At 43.1% G+C, this 22,823-nt stretch overlaps 1 protein-coding gene across 2 annotated transcripts in view; it reads right to left on the bottom strand.

Annotated features, from left to right (window-relative positions):
* LOC147248762 (cell adhesion molecule DSCAML1-like) overlaps positions 1-21,847 on the bottom strand; it is a 51,443-nt gene extending 29,596 nt beyond the window's left edge. For both annotated transcript variants that reach the window (XM_086179320.1, XM_086179321.1), the window contains exons 1-3: positions 21,667-21,847; positions 14,080-14,400; positions 11,887-12,033 (exon numbers count right to left, since the gene is read on the bottom strand). In XM_086179320.1, the coding sequence (XP_086035446.1) occupies positions 11,887-12,033; positions 14,080-14,400; positions 21,667-21,709 (511 nt within the window). In that variant the 5' untranslated portion in view covers positions 21,710-21,847. The remainder of the gene's footprint in view (positions 1-11,886; positions 12,034-14,079; positions 14,401-21,666) is intronic.
* Between the last annotated feature and the right edge of the window lie 976 nt (positions 21,848-22,823).

Raw genomic sequence — 22,823 nt, 5'->3', positions numbered from 1 at the left:
CAGAACACAATGCTCAATGAGCTGAGCAGCAGTGCAGTGATTAACACTGTCACCTTGCAGCAAACACGTCCATAACGACAGGAATAACAGTCAGTGGAGTTGATTGCACGCCTCGGCAGGTTTAAACTCCTAAGAAAAACTTCACTCAGGGACAGATGGGTGCGCAGGTAGAGAGCAGGCAAGAGAAGAGCCAAGGAGCAGTCCAGGAGAACCAGCGGAACCTAACGCTGGACTGCCTCAGGTTTGAATCTAGAATCTCTTGGCATGAGTCTTTACCAAGCCAGCTGGTTAAAGTTCATAAAGATGTTAACAATATGATTTTTTTTCAATGTTTACTATATTTCATTGTTGAATGTTGAACTTTTTTCTAACAATTGTGTAAATTGCAAGTTTCATCATGATAGACATGATTGACTCTGAACAACGTGGCAGTATTTGCTGATATCACAAAGTCTGTCATGATATTATTTAGATTTGATTCAATTCAGAGGGTCTGTGGATATGAGATGACCTAAACTCATTAGCATAATTAACGGCCTATCCTAGCTGACTTCAGGCGAGAGGCAGGGTGCACCCTGCATGTGTCTGGGGTCGTGGGGGGGCTGGAGCTCCCAGCAGCCTTGGTGGGGTTCACCCTGGACAGGTCACCAGTCCATCACAGGGCCAACACATAGAGACAGACAACCATTCACACTCACAGTCACACCTACAGTCAATTTTGAGCAGTGGTTCTCAAACTTTTTCTGTCATTCCCCCCTTTGGAGGAAGAAAAATTTTCATTCCCCCCCACGCCAAATTTTTTGACAAAATACGCCATGTTTAACTTTATTGACCTATTAAAAATTACAAACATTCCTTTAGTTTTTCAGAACTAGAAAAAATGAAATAAAATGTGTTTCATCCCTGTCAAATATCTCTCCATTTTAAAAACAGACCTGACAACAGCTGCTATGAAAGAGGTTTAAAGCGCGCTTTGGTTCCGCCGCGAAAAAAATTCCGACGTCCAAACATTATTTCCCCCCCTCACCTTTTCCCCCTCACCAGGGGGAAAAGGTGAGGGGGCACTAATGTTTGGATGTCGGAATTTTTTTCGCAGTGGAACCATAAGCAAAGCGAAAGGTGAGGGGGCACTCATGTTTGGACGTTGGAATTTTTTTCGCGGTGGAACCATAAACAAAGCGAAAGGTGAGGGGGGAAATAATGTTTGGATGTCGGGTGACTCATGCCCCCCCCCCGGGACGCCTCCGCGCCTCCCCGGGGGGGGGGGGGGCCACACACTTTGAGAAACGCTGATTTAGAGTATCAATCAGCCTCGTCCCCTCTTGATGTCTTTGGACTGTGGGAGGAAGCTGGAGTACCAGAGAGAACCCACACAGGAACAGGGAGAACATGGAGACTCACACAGAAAGATCCTGTGCTGGAGCCGGGGCTCGAACCCAGAACCTTCTTGCTGCAAGGCGACAGTGCAGCTCCATTTAGATAATTTGTTTTAAAGGCACCTGACAGATTATCTGTTATTAACGTCCTCAACAGACACTTCACGATTGTGTAACATATCATCTCCTCTGTCTTCTTGCTGTCTGTTTCATGCGCGCTGCTCGTCCCTCCTGATTTTTTTTAGACTCTTACTCCTTTAATTCAACGAGTGAGAAATGAAACGAGCTTTCATCACATTCTCATCCCCTCTGTCTCTACACACCTGCACGTGTCACCATATATCCCACTGTCACCTTTCTATATACTGAAATGCTGACTGATGTTTTCAGGTTTCTGTTAAGAGAAATAGAGAGAACTAACCTGCATGTTGAATTATTGACACGCTCACACATGCCGTTTGCTACAGCATGTGCATACTAATACGCAGCACCAACAAACAACAACAGATGCGTCACACCACTGACTTTTCTATCTCCTCTCTCACCTTCCTGGCCACGATCAGCTCAATAAGGGCGAACAATGTTGATCTGGCCTTTATGTGTGTTTGGTCAGCTAATAGAGGGATGGATCAATAGGTCTGATTGAGAGGTCATGTAGGAACATGACACCACCAGGGATCCCATTTGATCCTTGATCCTGCGTGTCTCCTCAGCTGCATCCACAGTAACACCAGATAGTAAAAATTGTAAATAGAGTTCCAGCCAAAGTCACGACAGCAAAATGTATGGAATGCATTATTCCCGGCACGCATTTAACAGATTTAATCTGTATAAATTTAAAGTTTCAGTATTACTACACTTATTTTCCTTTAATTCACATTACATATTTGTTTATGCGTTAATCTCAAGTGATCAACGAAGCAACAACATAGCCTAAAAAAAAAAAAAATCTGAAAAATACAGCTGAAGTTAAAACCAGCAAGTTAAGAAATGTTATGGGAGGATTATCAAGGATTAAAGGGAAAATGTCTGTCTTCCACATCAAGAGGAAGACATGAAGGAAGAAGGCCCACAAAGATGGAGGGGGCAGATCAGCTCCAAACTTCTCGCCACTGCTGAGATCTGTTGAGTAAATAAGCATTTCCTTAAATACAATTTCCCAGTAGAGCCAGCTGTAATCTCCCCGTGCTAATCCCTCTTTCTCTGTCTGAAATAAAAGAGTGGAAGAAAGCGGGAGAAAAAGAGTAAAACCTCTTTACTCAAATCCTATTTCTTAACCCAATCCAGGCCATGTAACCCCTACACTCATTTCGTCTAAGCCTGGATGTGTGGTGCCCCCCCCCCCCAACACCCCAACCACCACCATCCTTGCTTTCGCTTCTCATAACAAGTCCAAGTTAAATGGGGAAGACTTGGAAAAAGAGAAGTGACGATTAGCAGCGTACAGTCAGTGAGTAGGTGTGTGTGTGTGTGTGTGTGTGCGCGCGCCTGTGCTTGTTTATGCCTATTTTATCTGATTTCTTACACTTAATTTTATGACTAAAATATTATTTGTTGAGGCAACTTGTCTTTTTATAGATATATTTAATGATAATTCAAATGTCATTGAAATCAAAATTCTTGTTCATCTGAAGATTTTCCGTGATCATATGAATATTTTTAAAAAAATCATTGGTGAAAAAAGCAATCTAATCCACATCCTTAGAATTAGTCATGAAAATATTCCAAGACCTCAAAAATTACTTGGAAGTGTGTATAATATTGAAATAAATCCAATAGCATCAATAAGACAAATGCTAGAGACTCGATAAAAGTATGTATTCAATTTAAAAAATTGATTTTTAATGCAGCTACAAACAGCAACTGGAATATCACTGGCATGTTTTCCAGCTTGATCACTAAAAGCTGAGAACTGCATTCGATAAGGTCATCTCTTAAATGTTCTTAGGAGCATTTATAGTTTATGTGCACTAAGTTCTCCATCCCAAAAAAAGAACACATTTTTTTTCAAACCAGTTGAAAAATTTGTGAATAGAAGTTAGACTTTTTCAACTCTCTCTCTCTCTCTCTCTCTCTCTCTCTCTCTCTCTCTCTCGCTCTCTCTCGTATCCTTCCACAGCCTGGCTCCAAGGGTGAGATAGTGGCCAGATTTCTGTCATCGTGATGCGCTCGCAGGGACTTTCCCATCTCTCCCTCTTACGCTGATTGACACTGATACACTGATGCGCTGTAAACATGCTGCATGTGTGTTAGTCATTGGGCGTGTGTCTGAGTGTGTTTGATAGAGACACAAAGAGGAAAACGACAGTGCACGGCAGCGCTGGAGAGAGTGTGTGTATCTGTGTTAAGTGCACGTGAGCGGGCGTGTGTAGTAGTGTGTAAATAGTCAATAATAGCCGACACTTGTCAGCCCTCTGCTCTGTACACACAAAGCCTGTGGTTGGGCTATTGTTGAACTCCGCCTTTCGACACAACCACCCCCCCACCTACCCCAACCCACCCACCCCAACTGTGTCTCTCAAGCAGAAATAATTATGCCTATTGTGCTCCCTGCACACACAGACGACATGCACGCACATACACACTTGTTTGTGCTAATTAACACACCCATCCACGTGTCTACTCAACCTAAGTGAGTAAAAGATGGCTGCCAGCACCCCATCTGTTCCTGTCCTGCTCTCCCTTGGTCTCAGTACACCGATGAAAATGGGAGACAGGAAAAGAAAGTGAACGAATTATAAAACAATTTCATTATGCAGATTTAAAAACAGATATCTCCCCATGTTATTTTTACATTCCTTGAGTCATCGATTTCCCCCCCCCCAAAAAAAATAAAGCAAATCATTGCTGTTTGTTTGCCTCTGCATGTGAATCCACATAATAGGACTATCAGCTGCATGATTTAGTCTTTAATACCAGCGCTGACCCCCACTCATGGCCTGCTGTGTGCCACATGGGAGCCAGGCAAGAGCAGTGGAGGGACGGCTGAGGGAGAGATCGTGTGATACCAGTAAGTGGGGGGGCGATTGTCAATAGGGTTATGTTCCATGAGCCCTGGGGAAGCCATGTGCTCCCCGACCTCCCCTGTCACACCATGTCCAGCACCCAGGCAGTCTGAGCAGAGCAGAGCAGAGCAGAGCAGAGCAGCCTTAATGTATCCCGAGTTAATGTTTAATGAGAGTTATTCAGGCAGTTTCATGCAAAATCTGAAAATGGATTTACTGTGTTAGTTTTGAGAGGGAGTGAGTGAGTGTATGTGTGTGTGTGTGTGTGTGTGTGTGTGTGTGTGTGTGTGTGTGCGTGCGTGTGTACAAGGACAGGGTTATACATTTGTTCTTTCTCGAAGTGCGATTGTAAGTGCGTGCGCGTGTCAGACCAGTGTTTACACGAGTCTGTGGTGTCCCAGACAAGTGTATCTATTAATGTATTCCTGCTCTGAGTGCACAAGCACAGATTTACAAACAGACATCGTGTCCTAACACACTGCTGCTCGCCATGAGGTCCCTCTGCCTTTGTCACCTCTCCCCTCACTGCATCTGTGTGACGTCTTAACACACACATTTTAATTCCTGTGAAGAAGATGCAGTATGCATATACATACATATCTAATGTAATGTAGGAACCTTCTTTGTGTGTGTGTGTGTGTGTGTGTGTGTGTGTGTGTGTGTGTGTGTGTGTGTGTGTGTGTGTGTGTGTGTGTGTGTGTGTGTTACTCAATCACACCAGAGTGAAAAGACCCAAGGGCAGGATTTCTGGCATGGATATCATTTCAAACTATTACTAAGGAAGGATGACCTCCGGCTCCAAGGTTGTTATTTTTGAAAAACAACATTTTTTGCCCCTAATAGGAAGAACATGTTGTGTTCCCAGAAAAACCATGAAAAGAAGTTTGCATGGTTATAGCTGAGAGTTGCATAATAATCAGAGATGTGTAGTTTGTCATACCTATTCATTATTCGTAATATGTGGGTATAAATTGAGTCGATGCCTTTTGCTGTTTTGACATCAAAAGGTAGTTATTACTATTTTGCTAATGCTAATGTTGATCAAGAGCGAATCATAATTAAACCCATGCAGCTTCAGCTCACAGCAACTGAGGTGTGTGTGTGTGTGTGTGTGTGTGTGTGTGTGTGTGTGTGTGTGTTTGTGCATGCATGCATGCCTGACTTCCAACAAGGACGCCAGGGGCAGAGAATTGATCAGTAATGTAGCCTGTAAGTGACCTTGCCACCCGGTGACACCCATTAGTTCACATGTGGGCTTGATAATGCAGCATTTACACAAGACAGATTAAAGTCCAACTTTACTGTCACTCATGCAGACAAATACAGGTTTTCTTAGACCAACAGTATGAAGAGTTTTGTAGCCAAAATAAAAAAAATCATCTCCATAACATGTGTGCTGTATTTATGAAGTCATTTTACCCTTGTTGAGAATGTTTGTGATTTAAAATATGTATGTTTACTCTTGGGATACACACTTCTTTCCACTTTTACTGATTTAAAGTAAAAAGTGTGGAAAGAGTACCTTTTGAACGTTAGATGTATCCTGTAGTGCTTCTCTGGACAAATGGATAGATCAATAGAGGCTGATGGAGCACATGGATCACCACCTCTGTCTAAAGGTCCATCTCTGAGAAACTGGAATTTTCTAAAATAGAAAATATCACCTCCCCTTAAATTGTAGCCTATCGGAGATGGACCCTTAAATATGGGAGGTGATTTAAACACTACACACTGCCTCTGTCCATGCACTGTAGCGGCGAAACATCGGCGTTGCACCTGAATAACACAAATTTAAAGGCGATCCCTGTATCCCAGCAACATTTTTGCTTTGTCAATATTGTTTATGTTGTTTATATTCAGCTAAACTCATTTGTATGACAGTGGTTGTGCAACTGCGATGGAGAGAGATGAGATACGGGAGCATACTAGCCAGTCATCACCCGACAGACACAGCAGCTTTAATCCCAGTGACCTGTTTGAATGTAATACATTGATGTAATAAATTATATCTAATGAGGTTAGTCTCTAGTTTTTGATGAGAAACCTTTTTGCTTTTACTCAAGCAGATTTTCAATCAATCAATTTTACTTTTACTAAAGGCTTTAGTCGGATCCGGGATTTTTTTTTTTTTTAACTTCTATCAATGTGTGTCTTATATAATGTGATGAGAGTAACTTTAAAATAGAAAAACCAAAGACAAAAAATGTATAAATGACTAACTAAAGTACTTATGTGTAGACTTTTGCTCTACTTTTCTTCCTATTGTTGTATTTTACTGGCTTTTATAATCATCTATATCAGATTTCTGTGTAAACACATAAACAAGGCCAAACTGGTTGCTGCTGGATTAGATGGCGCATAGTTGGGCATCTTCTGTGGACCACCATGTGGCCGCAGCCATCTGTTGGTCCAGGCTCTATTCATAGGAGCCACTCATTAGCTTTTTGCTGGTTAGACCGGCGGCTGCAAGATGAACCCTCACTGTGTCCCCGGCGTTGTTTTTATTCCTGTCCATCTCTCTGTCACCACTCCAGCTCCCCTTCTTCAGATCGCTGCTCCGACTAGCAGGCCTCCATTTACTCATGAGGGTCACAGCCACACATGCACACACGCACGCACACACGCACGCACGCACACACACACACACACAAAGCTTAAATACAGAGACGGTGTGGGACCGGGAAGTGGGAAGGAAATAGGTCAGTCTGCTGCACCCCACCCCTCATATGCCCCCCTCACTGTCCTGGCTGGACAGGAAAGTGGGGCAAGCAAGGGGACACACACACACACACACACACACACACACACACACACACACACACACACACACACACACACACACACACACACACACAGCTCCAGATGGGGAACATGTGTGCTTTACAAAATGGAACCTGTTGGGTGTCAGAGGGCACGACCGCAGTGTGTTATGTCATCAACTCAACCTTGAGACCAGGATGTGATTGCGCTGCTGATCAGCGTTGGATTCCCCTGTGTAAAAACATGAGTATGTATTTTAGATTGAGGTATGAAATAAAGATGAAGCTGAGAAGTGAAAATGAAGGTAATATGGAGAGCTTAGGTACATGATTTAGTAGATTTTGATCATTTTGGTGTTAACATGAGAGAAGGACAGAGAGGAGGAGTGATGCAGGAAGGGACTCTGGAGGGATTCATCCTCACGTAGCAGAGATGAATGCATCACTATTTGTAGACACATATATACACACAAACACATGAATATGCAGCCTGTGTCATAGGCTACATTTACATGCAAACTTCAATTCCACTAATAGGACAACACTCCAAATTCAGGGTTATGACAACAGCATGTTCCAGTTTAAGATTTGGGGAATTTCTAAAAATTAGATTTTTCCGATTGAGACATCAGGATTTCCATTTTTTGTAGATGTCTTTGAGTTCCTATTCCTTGTTCACGGCTAAAAGGTGCAAGCTTCATGCAAACTGCTGTCAAGCGCATCCAAAGTCCTCTCAGTAATTAAATATGTCATTTGAAAAATTAGAAAATAATGAAATAACAGCTAGCACTGAAATTTGAGTAATTTAGTCGGAAAGTTTCATAGTGTGTGAAACCTTAACCGGACAACAAGGAAACAGAAATAGGAGACTTTAGTTCCGCCCCTTTGTCTGTCGGATAGACCTAACTGGTTCGAATGTGTGTGGCTACATGTAAATGGGATTATTAACTTTCCTTAGCCATGTAAAGAGCTTAGTCAGAATATTGTCATTTATTTGGAATAAGGGCATAAAACTGAACACCTCACAGAAGTAATGCACACACACACAGTCATTTGTTAAAACCTGACATTCTTCATGCTTCCCAGAGTACAACATAAATCAATTCAAATCAAAGAAATTACATAATTATATTGTTGAGGTCTTGGGAAACTCCTAAAGAGCAAGTCAAGTAATGAAGATCTGAACAAAATAAAAGAGTGCAGGTCAGCTGTGTGAATGGCGTCATGTGTTTCTGTCTGCAGAAATAAAAAGCAGTGTGACTGTGATGAGCCTTAACAACAACATTTATACTTCTCAAGAATAATCAGTTTAGGCAACTGGACTCACCTCTCTTGTCCAGTTGCCTAAACTGATTATGCTTGAGAATTACGATGACCTGGATGACTGAGAATATACACAAATACAACAGCATTTATAGATAGATTTTATCTGCTTTAATTAACCCTCCTTGTCATGTCTCTGAAAGCGAATGTTATAATTTCCGAGGGTCAGCAAAACTCTACATGATGCAAACTTTGTTCGTCAGAGGGTGTAGTCCACATAGCCAGCAATCTACTGTGACTATGTCCGCGCACCAGAGCACCAACTGCACCAGAGCACCAACTGCACCAGAGCACCAACTGCACATTCATTAGAAATTGAATGTGCTCTAAACACGCAAGCATGCCAGTCAGCTGACAAGTCGTCCAGGATGGGATTTTTGCCAGCAGGCTGCAGTTTCACACCTCTCAAAAATATCTATCATCAGATTTGATCTCACTGATTTGTCATCAGGCCTGTGTTTTATGTTACTGCTGCTCAAATCGTATGACCTTGCGTCAGTATCACTGGCGTGAGAGTTAGTGACGCGTGAGGTTAGAGAAGGTCAAATTATTGTTTGTCTGACAGTACTGTCGAAATAGATGTAAACACGCAGCTATACTGTTCAAAGTCAGACAAACACGCCTAGATGATGTGGTTAGGAATATAATGCTCCAATCAGCCTCTAACTGGCCAGGCGCATGTTTTGTGGGTACCACTGCGGTACTGAACCTGGAAGTCAAACATCAAGAGGGGTATCACAATGGCTGTTGAAACTACAGCAAAAACAAATCATATCTGAGCGGATGAGGAGACGAGACTTGTCTGTTGTTCTTCAATAGTCTTTATCTGCCATTTGACACTTGCTAAGTTTTTTGACATGTGAACCAAAAGGTGAGCTGAAACAACCAATGGTTAGGTGCTTACCACCACCTATCTCTCACGGTGCAGACGTATTTTGTGACTAAATAGATTCCACCCAGTTCGTGTACACTGGGATGATGACAGTAGTCCTGTTAAGAGGCCTTACAGCTTGACAGCAATAAAAATTCCCATTTATAAACAGTCAGTACAACAATTATCTGAACTCCTGTGGACGTGTCCAACATGCACGAAAAGAAGACTCAGGAAAAGCAGTAGAAAGAGAAATGCTACATTTGCGTACATTCTAGTGTATAACACCAACCTGAAGCAGAGCATGACAGCACAAGACAGATGCAGTGACAGGCAAACCAGGAGACCACCCACTCACTCACGCACAGAGCTTTCAGTCACAAAATCAATTTTAATTTTCAATTCTTCATTAGAGCCATCCAGAAAGACCTCAGCGGAGGGTGAGAGGAAGAGTTTGACCAGTGATGTGACCACTTACTCAAAGAGATGGTTAACTGAAGAATTAGAGTCAATAATGTTCCCCATCGGACAGTTTATGTAACTCACCCATTTATATGGCTCTCCGGTGCATGTTATTGTACTCTGATCATGCAGGCATGCAACAAGAAGTTTAGCAGCTGAGGCGAGTGTGTTTATTCAATGTTGGGATAAGGAGGTCACAGTTTTAAGTTAGCGGGGAGTTTGGGGTCAAGGTTGACTATAGCTGTTTGTGTGTGTGTGTGTGTGTGTGTGTGTGTGTGTGTGTGTGTGTGTGTGTGTGTGTGTGTGGGCGCGAGTGTGTGTGTGTGTGTGTGTGTGTGTGTGTGTGTGTGTGTGTGTGTGGGCGCGAGTGTGTGTTGTAGGCAAACGAATGCTGAGTTCAGTGAGCAGCTCATCATGTTCAACATCTGATCCTCACACTCACTGCTCATCAACTGACCTATATATCCCTAATTACACACAGCAGCCTCATGACAGTGTACACAGCAACACCCCATACATGGAAAGCATAAAGACATACACATATCCAAACTAGATCTGATGCACTCTGGAATCATGGGAAGTCGTCTAACCACCGTGAACCAAACATGACAATAAACCCACCAGAGGAAATAGGTAAACACAGAATCACTCAGGAACTTAAAGTGAAGCAGACTAATAATGTATGATTTCAATGTGTGTTTATATGTTTGTACCTTTAGTGATACTTTGACTTTGGCTCCTGAACGCCACTTTTTCCAGGAGTGATTCAAATCCATTTTAACAAAGATGAAAATACTTGCATTTTCCACTCAAATCTGTTTCAAATGTAAAATATAAACCAATTCACCAAAATGTGGTTTAACCTAATTTGTCTGTTCCATCTCAGTAGCTAGCTTGATTTTGCACGTTGCCATAAAATGCAACTTGGATTTTTATTCAGGCATCTTTCAACACCCGACAGTACTGAAGCAAGTTTGAGAAGTACTCGAGATCAAAGCGATTTTGTAATCTTTGTAAAGTTTTTCGCTGTTTTTACTTTTCAAAATTTTGCCATGGAGTATTGTTGGATCAGAGAGACATTAAAGTTTTCTGCTCTGGTAACTCTGATGCAAAGCACAACAATTACACAGCCACTAAGAATCTGTTCAGAACATCGACTGAAATGTCTGAAAAGAACAAAGTCGTAGAACCTTGATACACGTGTATGTGGGATACAGAGTCTGAGTGTTTTGCATACATATCATATAAAACACCATCTGCCAGGACCTGAGGCCGTTCTTGCCCTACTACCCTCCTTGCTTCTCTGTCTTTGGATCATTCCCCCGCTATCGCTCATCTCCTACCTTGTTATTGCCAGCATTTTAATCCCACAAATTGTAAACAACATGGGACTTGAAACACACGTTGCACTGCACACAATGCTGTATATAATCGCGTAATTCACATAATATAACACACATAATGGATTTATAAAAGGCTAGACGACAGAGATAAAGACAGAACAATGTGTGTATCTCCTCTCGCTCTCTCTCTCTCTCTCTCGCTCTCTTTTTCTTGCTCTCACACACAAATGAGGTTAATGAAGATGAATGTGGGGACACGGTACTATTGACATCCAGTGTCTCTAATTGTGGCCCTGTTCTTCAAGGACATGGTGGTGAGAAGACAAAAATAGATCTTGATGAGAGGAACCGTTAAATAGTTGTGCAACTTACGACGGAATGTAGCGTCGATCACTGTTAAGTCAGGGTTTGATGGGAGGAAAAAAATGTAAAATTAGTGATAGCAGAGAGGGAAATGTCGGAGGATGAAGGCGGGTGAGAGATGAGGGGAGGAAGAGGAGGAGGAGGAGGAGGAGGAGGACCAGATCAGTGATCCAGAACAGTGAGCAGACAGCAGACACGAGTTAAGAGTTTGGTCAAACAGAGCGGTGCATCTCACACACACGCATGCACACACACACACACACACACACACACACACACACACACACACGCACGCATGCATATACACACATGCACAAAAACAAGATCAAGACATCCTAAGACATCAACCCCAAATAATCCAAATGAATTGATGTGAGGTCTTACCTGGGACGATGGAAACAGTGTCTCTCTCCCAGGACACGACGCTGACATACTCCTGCACGGCGGCGGGGATGAGGCACTTGAACACAGCTACGTTACCCCGCATTGAGCGTTGGTCCGCCACCCGCACGGTGTAGGGCTCCCTGAAAACTACACAGTTACAAACACACCAACGAGTTATTCTCCTGCGACTGAAAGAATTGTGCTGTGGTGACAATTCATGTTTTGAATGTTGTTTGAGAACTTTTGCTGCTACATTTCTTTTTCCTAATCATAAAATAATAAGAATTTTAAAAGAAGAGAGAGCATATTCCTTGTTGAATCCAGAAAATGCTCATCCTAATCTGAGCTTTTTAATCATGTAGCAGTCCAATAATTACCTACTTGTATTTGTATTAATTTTTAAAAGCCTGTGAACTGCCACTCGTATTCATAGCAAATAATCGGCCTACACTTCTATGAAATTCTTAAGCTTCTATTACACATCAAATGATTTTAGCACTTTATGACAGTGATTCTCTGTTCTTTGCTGAGAACTTCATGAGGACACAAGCGTGAGCAACACATTTAAAGTTAAGGTTATTTGTGCCTATTATGCAGGTTCATGCAATATTTCACACTCTGTTGAATGAGCAGGGGCTCATTTGCAAAATCACATGAAAGCTACAATGTATCCAAAGGTTGCTAAGGAACTGGTTAGGAATCCCTTCCCTGGTAACAGACAAGATAACAGCATGCATACATTCCTGCTGCAAAAGGGAAAAGACATACAAGTGCAGGGTAATTTACATTTGCTTTAAAAAAAATAGATGAGAATAGAAAAAAAATGCTTTTCTTGAGATCAATTGAATCAGCAAACTGTGATGTGAATGGGCTGACATATTTTGATCGTTGCTTTTAGCGGTGACACAGTGAACAGGTTTGATGGTTGAGCAACACGGTAGCCACAACATCCCGCTCAACCGCTGCTTATGCACTAGAGTTGCTGGGCCCAACATGGCCTCCACCGGCAGGATGTTTGGTTCATGCTAATCCCTCGTCTCCTGAGGCCAGGCTTTTGGGTCATGTGGGAATGAAGGCAGCACCCGGCTGGCATGCAGCTCAGGGTCCTGGCTCAAATCCTCAACTTGGCGCTAGTATTAGTATTAGAATGAATATGAGTATTAGTTCAGTTTGGTGTTGGGAGGCAGAATATGAAAACAGATGTTGATGACAGGAGGGAAGGGGGAGGGACTGACTGGCCTGAATGAATGATGGAAAAGGGGAGGGGAGGGGGGTACTAGATGCAGAGTAACTATCATCCAGCTGTAGCTTTATTCCACTGGCGATTTGATGCTCCTGTTTGTTTGGTAATTTCCTTCCCATTTATCTCTGCTCGTTCTGAAGCCGAAAGAATCCAAAACCCCCAGACGTACTATTTTACTTTCGATGAGGTCTGGCTTATTAAAGAAGCCTCACACAGTCTAATCAATGGAAAGCACCAATTAGGTTTGTTAATGAGAGATAATTAAAGAAGTGTGCTGTGGCTATATTTAGTCTGGCACAAGAGGACCGTTTGAAGAACAAGGGAGCAGGGAGGAGAAGGAGGACAGGAAAGACAATATGGCGGCAGCAGAAGCAGCTTCTGGTCAGATTTTCAAAAAACAGACAACCACTCATCTCTGATTTACTTCCTCTCTGCAAATCAGCCATTATCAAACGTTATTTTGGTAGGTACAGTACACGTATTTGTGACACTCTTATCTGAATCAGGTTATATCACGTAAGAAGCCCAATGAGGTCCAGCAGGGATTGTGTTGTTTTCTTCTTTTCTTTTTGCTTCTGGCTGGCGTACTGCTTCTGCTCTGTAAATGGAGCTAAGGGGGTTATGTGAGTGTAAAGTGCAGTGGTTCATCCCCGGCTCAGTCGAATAGGTGTGAGATAAGGCCGAGATCTGATGTAGTATGTGATGCAGATGTTCTCTCTGTAGACTGTGTTCTAGGTCAATCTGTGTTCAGGTCGAGACGGGCTATTTTAGGGTGACTCTGTGTGTGTGGGTTGGGCTTTTTTCAGCTGCCAATCACATCTGCTCTACTTTATGCTTTCAGAACATTCCCTTTTTGCTCCTCACTCAAAAAAGTGTTGACCTTTTGAGTGACAACCACCCTTTTCTTTCTCCATCTCCTTCACTCTGTCTTTGCCCTAAGACCAACTCACCGGCTTTGATGCGGATGTTGGGGCTGCGGATCTTGCCTGCCTGGTTTTCAGCAGTGCAGAAGTAGTCGTTGTCGTGGATGTAGCTGTTGTAGGCGGAGGGCGAGAAGGGGTACAGTTGCAAGGTGCCATTGGCATACACGTGGCGGATGTGGGGCACGTCGTAGATGTCGTCGCCAGTGGCCAGGTACCAGCGCAATATGGCACTGGGGGTGCCCCCTGCTGGACAGGGTAGGGACACCCCCACCGAGCTGGAGTAGGTTACCCTCTGCAGGGAGGCATTCACAAAGTACAGCCTGGTAGAGCCCACATCCTCACTGTGTACTGCAGAGGAAACAGACAACACACCATCAGGCCTTGGTGAGAGTGACAGTTGTGTGTACAGTGTGTGAAGAAAAGTGAGATGAATCAAAGCTTCTGGCCAAAGTTGGACAGTGGGAATGTCCTTCAAATGTGTTGCAAAATAATCATAACAAATGTATGTCAAATGTCCAGCTGCAAACATCAGTCATGTGATGCAGAAAGCCAGGGATTTGGGCTAAAGCCTGTGGTGGTTTAGGTGGATCGCTGGGGGAGGAGCTTGTTACCTCCGTACAGTGTGCACACATACACAAACAAAGAGAGAGAGAGAGAGAGAACCCGCTGATAGGTTATGTGATTGGAATTTCTATGCCAGACGCAGAGATTTAAGTCTATTTAATCTCCTTACATATTTAACACACACACACACACACACACACACACACACACACACACACACACACTCTCTCTCTCACACACACACACACACACACAAACACGCACGCACGCACACAAACTTCCAAACACACACATACAGGAATGTTCTTCATTGGCATTCAGATTAAACACATACAACAGAGAAAGGAGAGTGAGAGGGAACATGGAGGTGGGGGGGGGGGGGGGGTTGGGGTCATTAGAGGAAAGATTAGATGGGAAATAAGATGTTTGATGGGCGGGGGGTGTCTGACTGTCCCCTTTCTTGTTCATCCCTGTTATAATAAGAATAATATTATTAATAATAATAGCTTTATTCATATAGCACTTCTAAAAAAAATTTACAAATCAAGAATGAAAGTTGGTACAACTTTAACAAGGATTATGGATTATTTTGATATGTCATTTAATACATAATTATTTCAGTGCCAGTGTATAAGGTTGGAATCTACACATACAAATTATCTAAACGTTATCACGCGGAAGGAAAACTGTATTTTTCAGTTGATTCGGAGGCCACCACAACAGGTTTTGGTTATTTTGCAGTGAGATGCTCTTTGTGCTTTTCGACTTAATCCTCACTGAGGACAAGCTTTCTGATGCAGACGTAAGTGAGAAATACTGCTTATTCTCTCTGTAATATCTGATGGCGTTAGAGGAATGCATGCTCTTCTCTGGGGATGTGTTAAAAAAAAAAAAAACTGTATGAAAACATGAGGAAAATAGCATAAAAGTGGAAGCTTTCCAGTCAGGTATTCTGGTAAATATGTCCACTTATAATCTGGCGCAAACTTTTGATGAAATAAATGACAGAGAAAATGAGATACTACCACAAAATGGATAACATGGATGGATGGATCAGCCACTTAATAATTGCTGAGATTGTTTTGTATATAAGGATTACAGGTGACATATTATCCGACTTTTTTTGGGAATGTTTTCCCATCATTTATGGAATAATCATCTAATCCTGCTTTAAAGTGCTTGTAGCCCCCCGAAAAGTTGTCCGTCAAAAACCATCTGAGTTTTTGATATCGTTAAAAAAAACTCAATCAACTGTCACCCCAATCCAAAAGAGCCCCCTTACATTTGTTTATCAGCCCATCCAGATAAGTCATGTGTCTTTCTTAGAGTGTCCATGTCTACAGAAATGTGGATGTAAACACGTGAGCAAGTAAAGCCTGATGTGTCGTCATTGCCATCACCACTGTCAATGTGCACAAATCAAAGATGCAGCTCTCTCCTTAATCTACAAGGGTTTGTCCATAATTCCAACTTCTTTTCAAAGATGTGCAACCATCCCCAGACTGGAGATTGATAAAGCTGGGCACCATGTTACAGATGGTATATGAAATGTGTCTGGCAGTCCAGTGGTGGGCTGAAAAATCCAGGTCAGACTCCCTCCCCACTGCAGATTACTGATAATGGCCCCTGAGCATAAAGCCCATATTAAAGATTGCAATATCTATAATCTCCCAATGGGGGGACAGGACTAAAGTGGAAGAGTGAAGGGGTCACCCTGAGAGCTCGGGGGGCTGGGCAGCAGGAGAACCTCTCCTACAGTGGATTATATGGCCAGGGGGCTTGGGCACTGGGGGGGTAGGGGAGCACTGGGACTGATGGAGCGGGAAGTGGAATCGAAAGGGGATCAGAGCAAAGTCCCGCCACTCAGAGTCTGTCAAAACCAGGCGACACACAGACACACAGACACAGACACACACACACACACAGACACACACACACACACACACACACACACACCATGCACTCTCCATACACGCAGACACGTAAACACATCCACATACATATTCCAAACGCAGCTCTCAGCGCTCACTGGGAGGAGACAGAGTGTGTTGCCATGGTGGCATTGGCACTTGAAAGCTGTGACTGAACAAAAAAAACCATGCAACAGTATAAATTAAAAACAGTGAACCACCCAAAAAAATGTTAAACTAAAAAAACCTTAAGTGGCCAAAATGTTGCCCAACTGTTCTAAATATTTGCATATTTGTTCCAGTTGTGGACTCCAGAGCAAAGTGCTTCGTTGACATCACCTTTTGTCCTTTGCTTGCTTTGGTCCTGTGTACTACGGTCGCTGGATTGTGTCTCTTTCGAACAACCCTGCATGCACAGAACTGACGCGAGGTGAAACTACAGCATCACAGTCTGAAGCATGCGGTCACTGATGGAGCATCATCAGAACATCTCAGTGCATTTGCTAAAGGAGCCACATTTGAAACCACCCGTGCCAACCTGTAGACCAGGCTTCCTGAATGTGGCAAGAGAGCATCAGCGCCATTAACTTGTCTCGCTCCAATTTGAGTCTTTACCATTTGGCCATTTTCACGAACACAGTGAGGTTTATGATGTTGAATATTCCTACTCCTGCTGCAACTTGGAACACCTCATCATCACCATTTGACAGCTTCCTCCCACATTGATCCTCAACTGATTAAATGTCATACCTCACACACACATACACACACACACACACACACACACACACACACACACACACACATACACTCAAACTGAGATCCTATGGCTTCATAAGCAATAATGCTGATTAAGCACAAATGCAAAAAAACCTACAAGTGGACTCAAACAATGTGAGAAAACCTGTATCCCTCCACAGTTCATGTGCTGCAGGATCTAATCTAAACAGTGGGGCTCACCTGCAACCCTCATCAACCCTGTTCAACCTCAAACCCACAGAGAGAACCGTCCTCAGTGGAAAGAGCTGAAGCTCCGACGGCATTGGCAGAGTGAAAGCTTAGGCTGTCAGAGCTGCAGCCACTATTTTATACATCCTGCCAGAGAGCCACGCATGAATATGTATGTCAGAGAGGCAGAAGTCATAACCTATGCAAGGTTTCATCATGCATAATGCAGCTGTTCTACGCCTCTCCAGGATGTGTGTATGCACACACACACACACACACACACACACACACACACACACACACACACACACACACACACACACACACACACAAACAGGACTGAACAGGAATGAGGAGGTAAACAAACCTCAGAAACCAAATGTTTCACACACTCTTACACCCAGAGCCCTCTGTGCCCAACCACCGGTATAATACCACCCCACGTTCTTCCTCTTCTCCTCTTCCTCACTCACTCTCCATCTTGAAGTACAACAGCACAGAAATGATGCATTTTGTTTAGGTCAAAATTTGACAAGGCGTGCATATCAGCTCTACCTCTACTCACTCTTAAGAACTTTTTATTTTGGAAAACTGTTTCCAAATGTACAATAACTCCTCTGCAAATCGCTTTCTCCCACTTTTATCATATTTCATCCTCTGGGAGTTTTTGGAAGAGACGTCTGAAGTTGTGTTTTTGATAAAAGGGCATGGGAATAGAAAGTCCGTGTAGAAACAGAATGCACAAGAGGAGGAAGTGGGTGGCGACAGCGTCAGAAGTGGTGTGAATTGAATATTGGTGGGATGCGGGGAGATAGGTGTAAGCGTATGGATAATCCTCAGGGGTCTGGCATAAGTAGGTGGTTGGAGGGTGGAGAAGCAGGGGGAAGGTTGTTGGGGTTACATCTAATCAGCGGAGGGGTATCACTGCTCCCCACCCACCGTCTTGCTGTACGCCCTGTCCCCAACAATCTGCTACCCACCCACCCCACCCACCACCAATCCCCCCCCCACCCCGCCTGTGCTGTGTCAGTAAAAAAAAAAAAAGTGTGCTACTTCAGCAGTCCCCTGAGACCTGCTCCCCCTCACATCAAAGCAGCCTGTTTCTCTCTTAATGTGAATATCAAATCTGTGGATCACAAGTCCCAGCACAGTCTGCATACACTGCCCCTCCCCCAACCTTTAATTCTGCCTAGTGATGAGGGAAAGAGAGGGAGGGGAGTTACTGTGAGAGGAAGCAATAGAGGGAGGGAGTGAGGGAGGGAGAGATGGAGAGATGGAGATGGAGATCTAACAAAAACAACTACTTGCAGAGATTTGACATTTTCCGAATGCGTACTCCTTCCCAAAATCTGCATCCCCAACATCCATTGAGGATCAATTTAGGGTATTTATTTCTTACTCTTGTGTAAATTTGCACCTTTCGTTGTTATTTATAATCTCAATGGGATAATAGATATTTTTATGGTGGGGGGGAGAGAATAGGGAGATCACGGATGCCAGTCAGAGCTGTGACATCCTATTGGTGAGCGTCATTTCCCTGCCGACAGTCTCACACCAGCACACTTTACCCACCATTTGGCAGCAACATTGATCCAAATTTCAACATGCAGTTGTTGTTGTTTTCTGCATCTTTTTTGCTTGTTTGTTAATAACAACCAACATTTCTCTTTTATAATTGTTTAACTTCAGGCTTCATCCAACTTTAACGTTTAATAAATCAGCTCATGAGACCATTTCACTTTTCAGATCATTTGTTGGCAGTTGTCCCGTTAACCCGGATAGCACCAAACAATGTCAAGCTATATTTCTGATTCCACCATTCAAAAGGATGTGTTTTGCATTCTCCGATGCAAAATTAAATAATTTCATTTTAGCTGGCAATAAAAGGAAGGCTGCCTAGGTAATGATTGTCACGCCTGGACCACACAGCTCTGTCATTGAGTGGTGCATGTAGCTCAGATTGCAGCTTTAATTGTGCAGCCTTCTGAAGGCAGCGCAGGGAATTGGACCGGGGAGGGAGGGGGAATTTTTGCATATTTCTATTTGTGGAGGGTGAGCAGAGAGGACGAGAGTGTGCCAAAGTGAGGGATCACCATCTTGCTTTACAAATATATTTTCATTCCATTTAATAATATTGTAAATTAAAAAGGCCTGTAGTAACAGGCCTGTGTGCAGCAAACTTTGTCTCACTGATACACATTTAAAGTAAGTGTGAGAACGCTGTCTACCCAGCCATATGAACACTTCTGAGCGCCCCCCTCAAAAAAATCCAATTGATTTGATTAAAATTCAAGCTTTATTTTGCACTAAATTTCCAAATTGCAGTAAAATTAAAGGCATTGTGGTCTAACAGGGAAAGCAGTTTCCCATAGATCCGTTAATTAGCCTGCACCTGAGCTGCTGGCTAAACCTTTGAGCCATTTCTTTTGTTATTGCTTAATTTATTATCATTAAATGTGAAGAATCTTGTTAATAAATAAACAGGTCTGCAGAAATAGCATCCAAAGTGTCAATCACTTTACAACAAAACCAAAGGGGGGGGGGGGGTCCCTGCTCATCAGCTCTCTCTCTCTCTCTCTTTCTCTCTCTCTCTCACACACACACACACACACACACACACACACACGCACTGATGCATGAGCCCGCACACGCGCGAGCACGTCCGCGGGGTCCAGGTGCGCTATTAGTGAGGAACATGACCGGGCAAGTCTCTAATCTGCACCCACGCCCCTGGAGTTTCTCATTTGACGAAATACATTTGCACATATTTCATATGAAGCCGGAGAGGCTCGGAAATCACACCCTGGTACATTTGAATTAAGGTTGGAAGGGGGGGGGGGGGTGTGACAAATGCAGTGAATTTATGTAATATGGAAGACAGACCACAGGGCCTGTGTGTGTGGCTAATTGCTAATTGATACCAGCTAAAATGTAAAAAGCGGCCAACCCAGCAAGAGAAAACGTAAAGCTAAAAAAAAAAAAAAAAAAAAAAGAATGTTCGTTTGCATCTGGAGAATATTCTAGACAATTCATCATGTTGTTTTTGAAAAATACCTATATATATATATATATATATGTATATATATATATATATATATATATATATGTATATATATTCAATGATGCTCGAATAGAGAAATTTTAAAAAGGAATTAAACAGCTCCAAATGACACAAAGGCCTACAGAATTTCCTAATTGCCATCAAATTTCTCCTATTTTCGACGCAGGTTTGTTCAGGATTATTATAATAGAGTGTAATAACAGAAGCCCAACTTTGCTGTAGCGTCAGCGATTTGCTTAATAAAATGAATAAGAAAGAACTGGAAACAAATACATCCTCCTGTGCATGAATAATTAAATTAAACAATATCGAAAAGCCCAAATAGGAGGACATGAATGCGCTAATTGTGGCCTCTCCGGGTGTAGACCTATTAAACTAATAAGGCCGTTGTGAGGAAAATGCCTTTTATTTATCCACTGAATCAAAACGATTAAAAAGAAAAGATTACCACACAAAAAGGGAGGGGGAAAAAAAACAACTAAAACACGTCAAATTAATCCTAAAAAATAAGCACGTCTGTAGAATGAGGGCGCTTGATAAGTCTATGAAAACAGCTGCAATTAGCAAATCAGGCTACACAATGAGAGCAAGTCAGACATGAAAAATCCCGAAGAAAATCCCCCGAAAAACTTTACACGAGTGAGATATTTTTGAATGAATTTGTTCTGATGCTTTGTATCCGTTCATATAATTGCACGTTTTTACACGTTTTCAGTTCTCTGTCAGCCTCCCTCTGTATTTGCGCCTCATTCTCCCCATTCAGCCATTTTACATATTCATAACTGGAGTTGGTAATGCGAAAACAATCCGAGCTCTCAGCGCCGCGGGCCGAGGCGCAAAACCCACAACAAGCCACACGAAATACAGGCGACTTTTCCTCTTCACTTTTATAATTTTTTTCCCCCCTGTTATTCTTTACAATATTATCAAAAGCATCATTTCCTGGCACTTAATTACAACGAATCCGATAATACATCAAAGCACAGTCCCCCCCCCCCGCCGCCCCCCCCCCCCCCTCCTTGGCGCACAGCTACGAATGAATAATAGCCTCGATTAATAATCACAATTCAATCAACTTAAAAACTGTCAGACTCGAGCACTGAAATGTGCCCATCATTTCTTTGCTCTTACCTTCATGGAGAGAGTACAGCAGGAGTAAAGTTACAAGCCACATGCCATAAATAGCTGGTATATTTTTCAGGAATATTTGGCAATCCTGGCAAGTGTGAGGCGCGGTTTTTTGGCCAGGTGGGTCTCCGTGCTGGACTGGCGACTGTGCTCCCCGGAGGTCTCTCCAGCCCTGCTGCCCCGTTAAGCATGGAGGGGAAATGAGATGAGCCTCAGCCCCGCCCATGTCCCCTCCTCTCTTCCTGGGACTACCGTGCATCGAAATCCATCCTCCCAGCAAAAAAATGAACGGAGCGACGGGTCACGGCTAAACCGATGCTTGGTAGCTAATGGACACTGGATTTTGGTCCAACTGTGTCCAAATTGCCGTTTTTTACGCGCGCTGGAGATGCAAATGTCTTGGCACCCTGGAGAGCGCACCCACCTGTGCGGCCCTAATCACCGCGCATCTTTGCACAATATGGACGGTAGAAGCGGTTTAGGCTGTTGCGAAGACGCTACTAACGTGACATTTTTCTCTCTTTTTACAAAAAAAAGAAAAAGAAAATCTGTTTGGCCATCAGTCACAGGGATGTTGAGCTGGGAAACAACAGTTTTTCTTTGTCCACGAAATGTACTGACATTTTGCGCAAAGAAATGCACCGCAGATTAAGAGCGTGGGAGAGTCGCTGGTGCGCGGAATGACACCAAGCAGGTAAATCAAATCGAATGTGAAATGTTTTAAGAAAACCTTCAAAACAAAACAAAACAAAAAATACCAAGCAACTTCCACGTTTCCCGCTGCTCTCTGTTGCGCCAGACGTGAAACTCTCCCCTGCGTAAACATAAATTAATGGTAAGTGTCAGGACACTCCCACGTCATAGAATATTTAAAGTGTCTGAGGACGCCGGTGGTGGATGAGAAAAGTGGTGCTGCCACAGCCGCTTCAGTGCCAGTGGTGTAGCGAGTGGAAACAATTTCATTATTTCATCGCGAGAAGACTTTGAAGTCAGTTCAGTGTCATTAAAGCAAAAACATGCACACCTTTAATGAAAATGGACGTGTAAAGAACTGCCTGCATAATTACGCTCCAGCGCGATCATCTGGTGCGTCATCTTTTGTAACTTTTAATTAAGTCGTATTATGGAGTCACGCATTCGGTTCATGTTCTAAGTCTTAG

This window comes from Aulostomus chinensis, chromosome 15 (genome assembly GCF_037954235.1).
Source record: "Aulostomus chinensis isolate RoL2024-O1b breed Wild chromosome 15, RoL_Achi_v1.0, whole genome shotgun sequence".
Classification (NCBI taxonomy): domain Eukaryota; kingdom Metazoa; phylum Chordata; class Actinopteri; order Syngnathiformes; family Aulostomidae; genus Aulostomus; species Aulostomus chinensis.
Note: the sequence above shows the minus strand (reverse complement) of the source record. Positions and strands in the feature narration are given on the sequence as shown.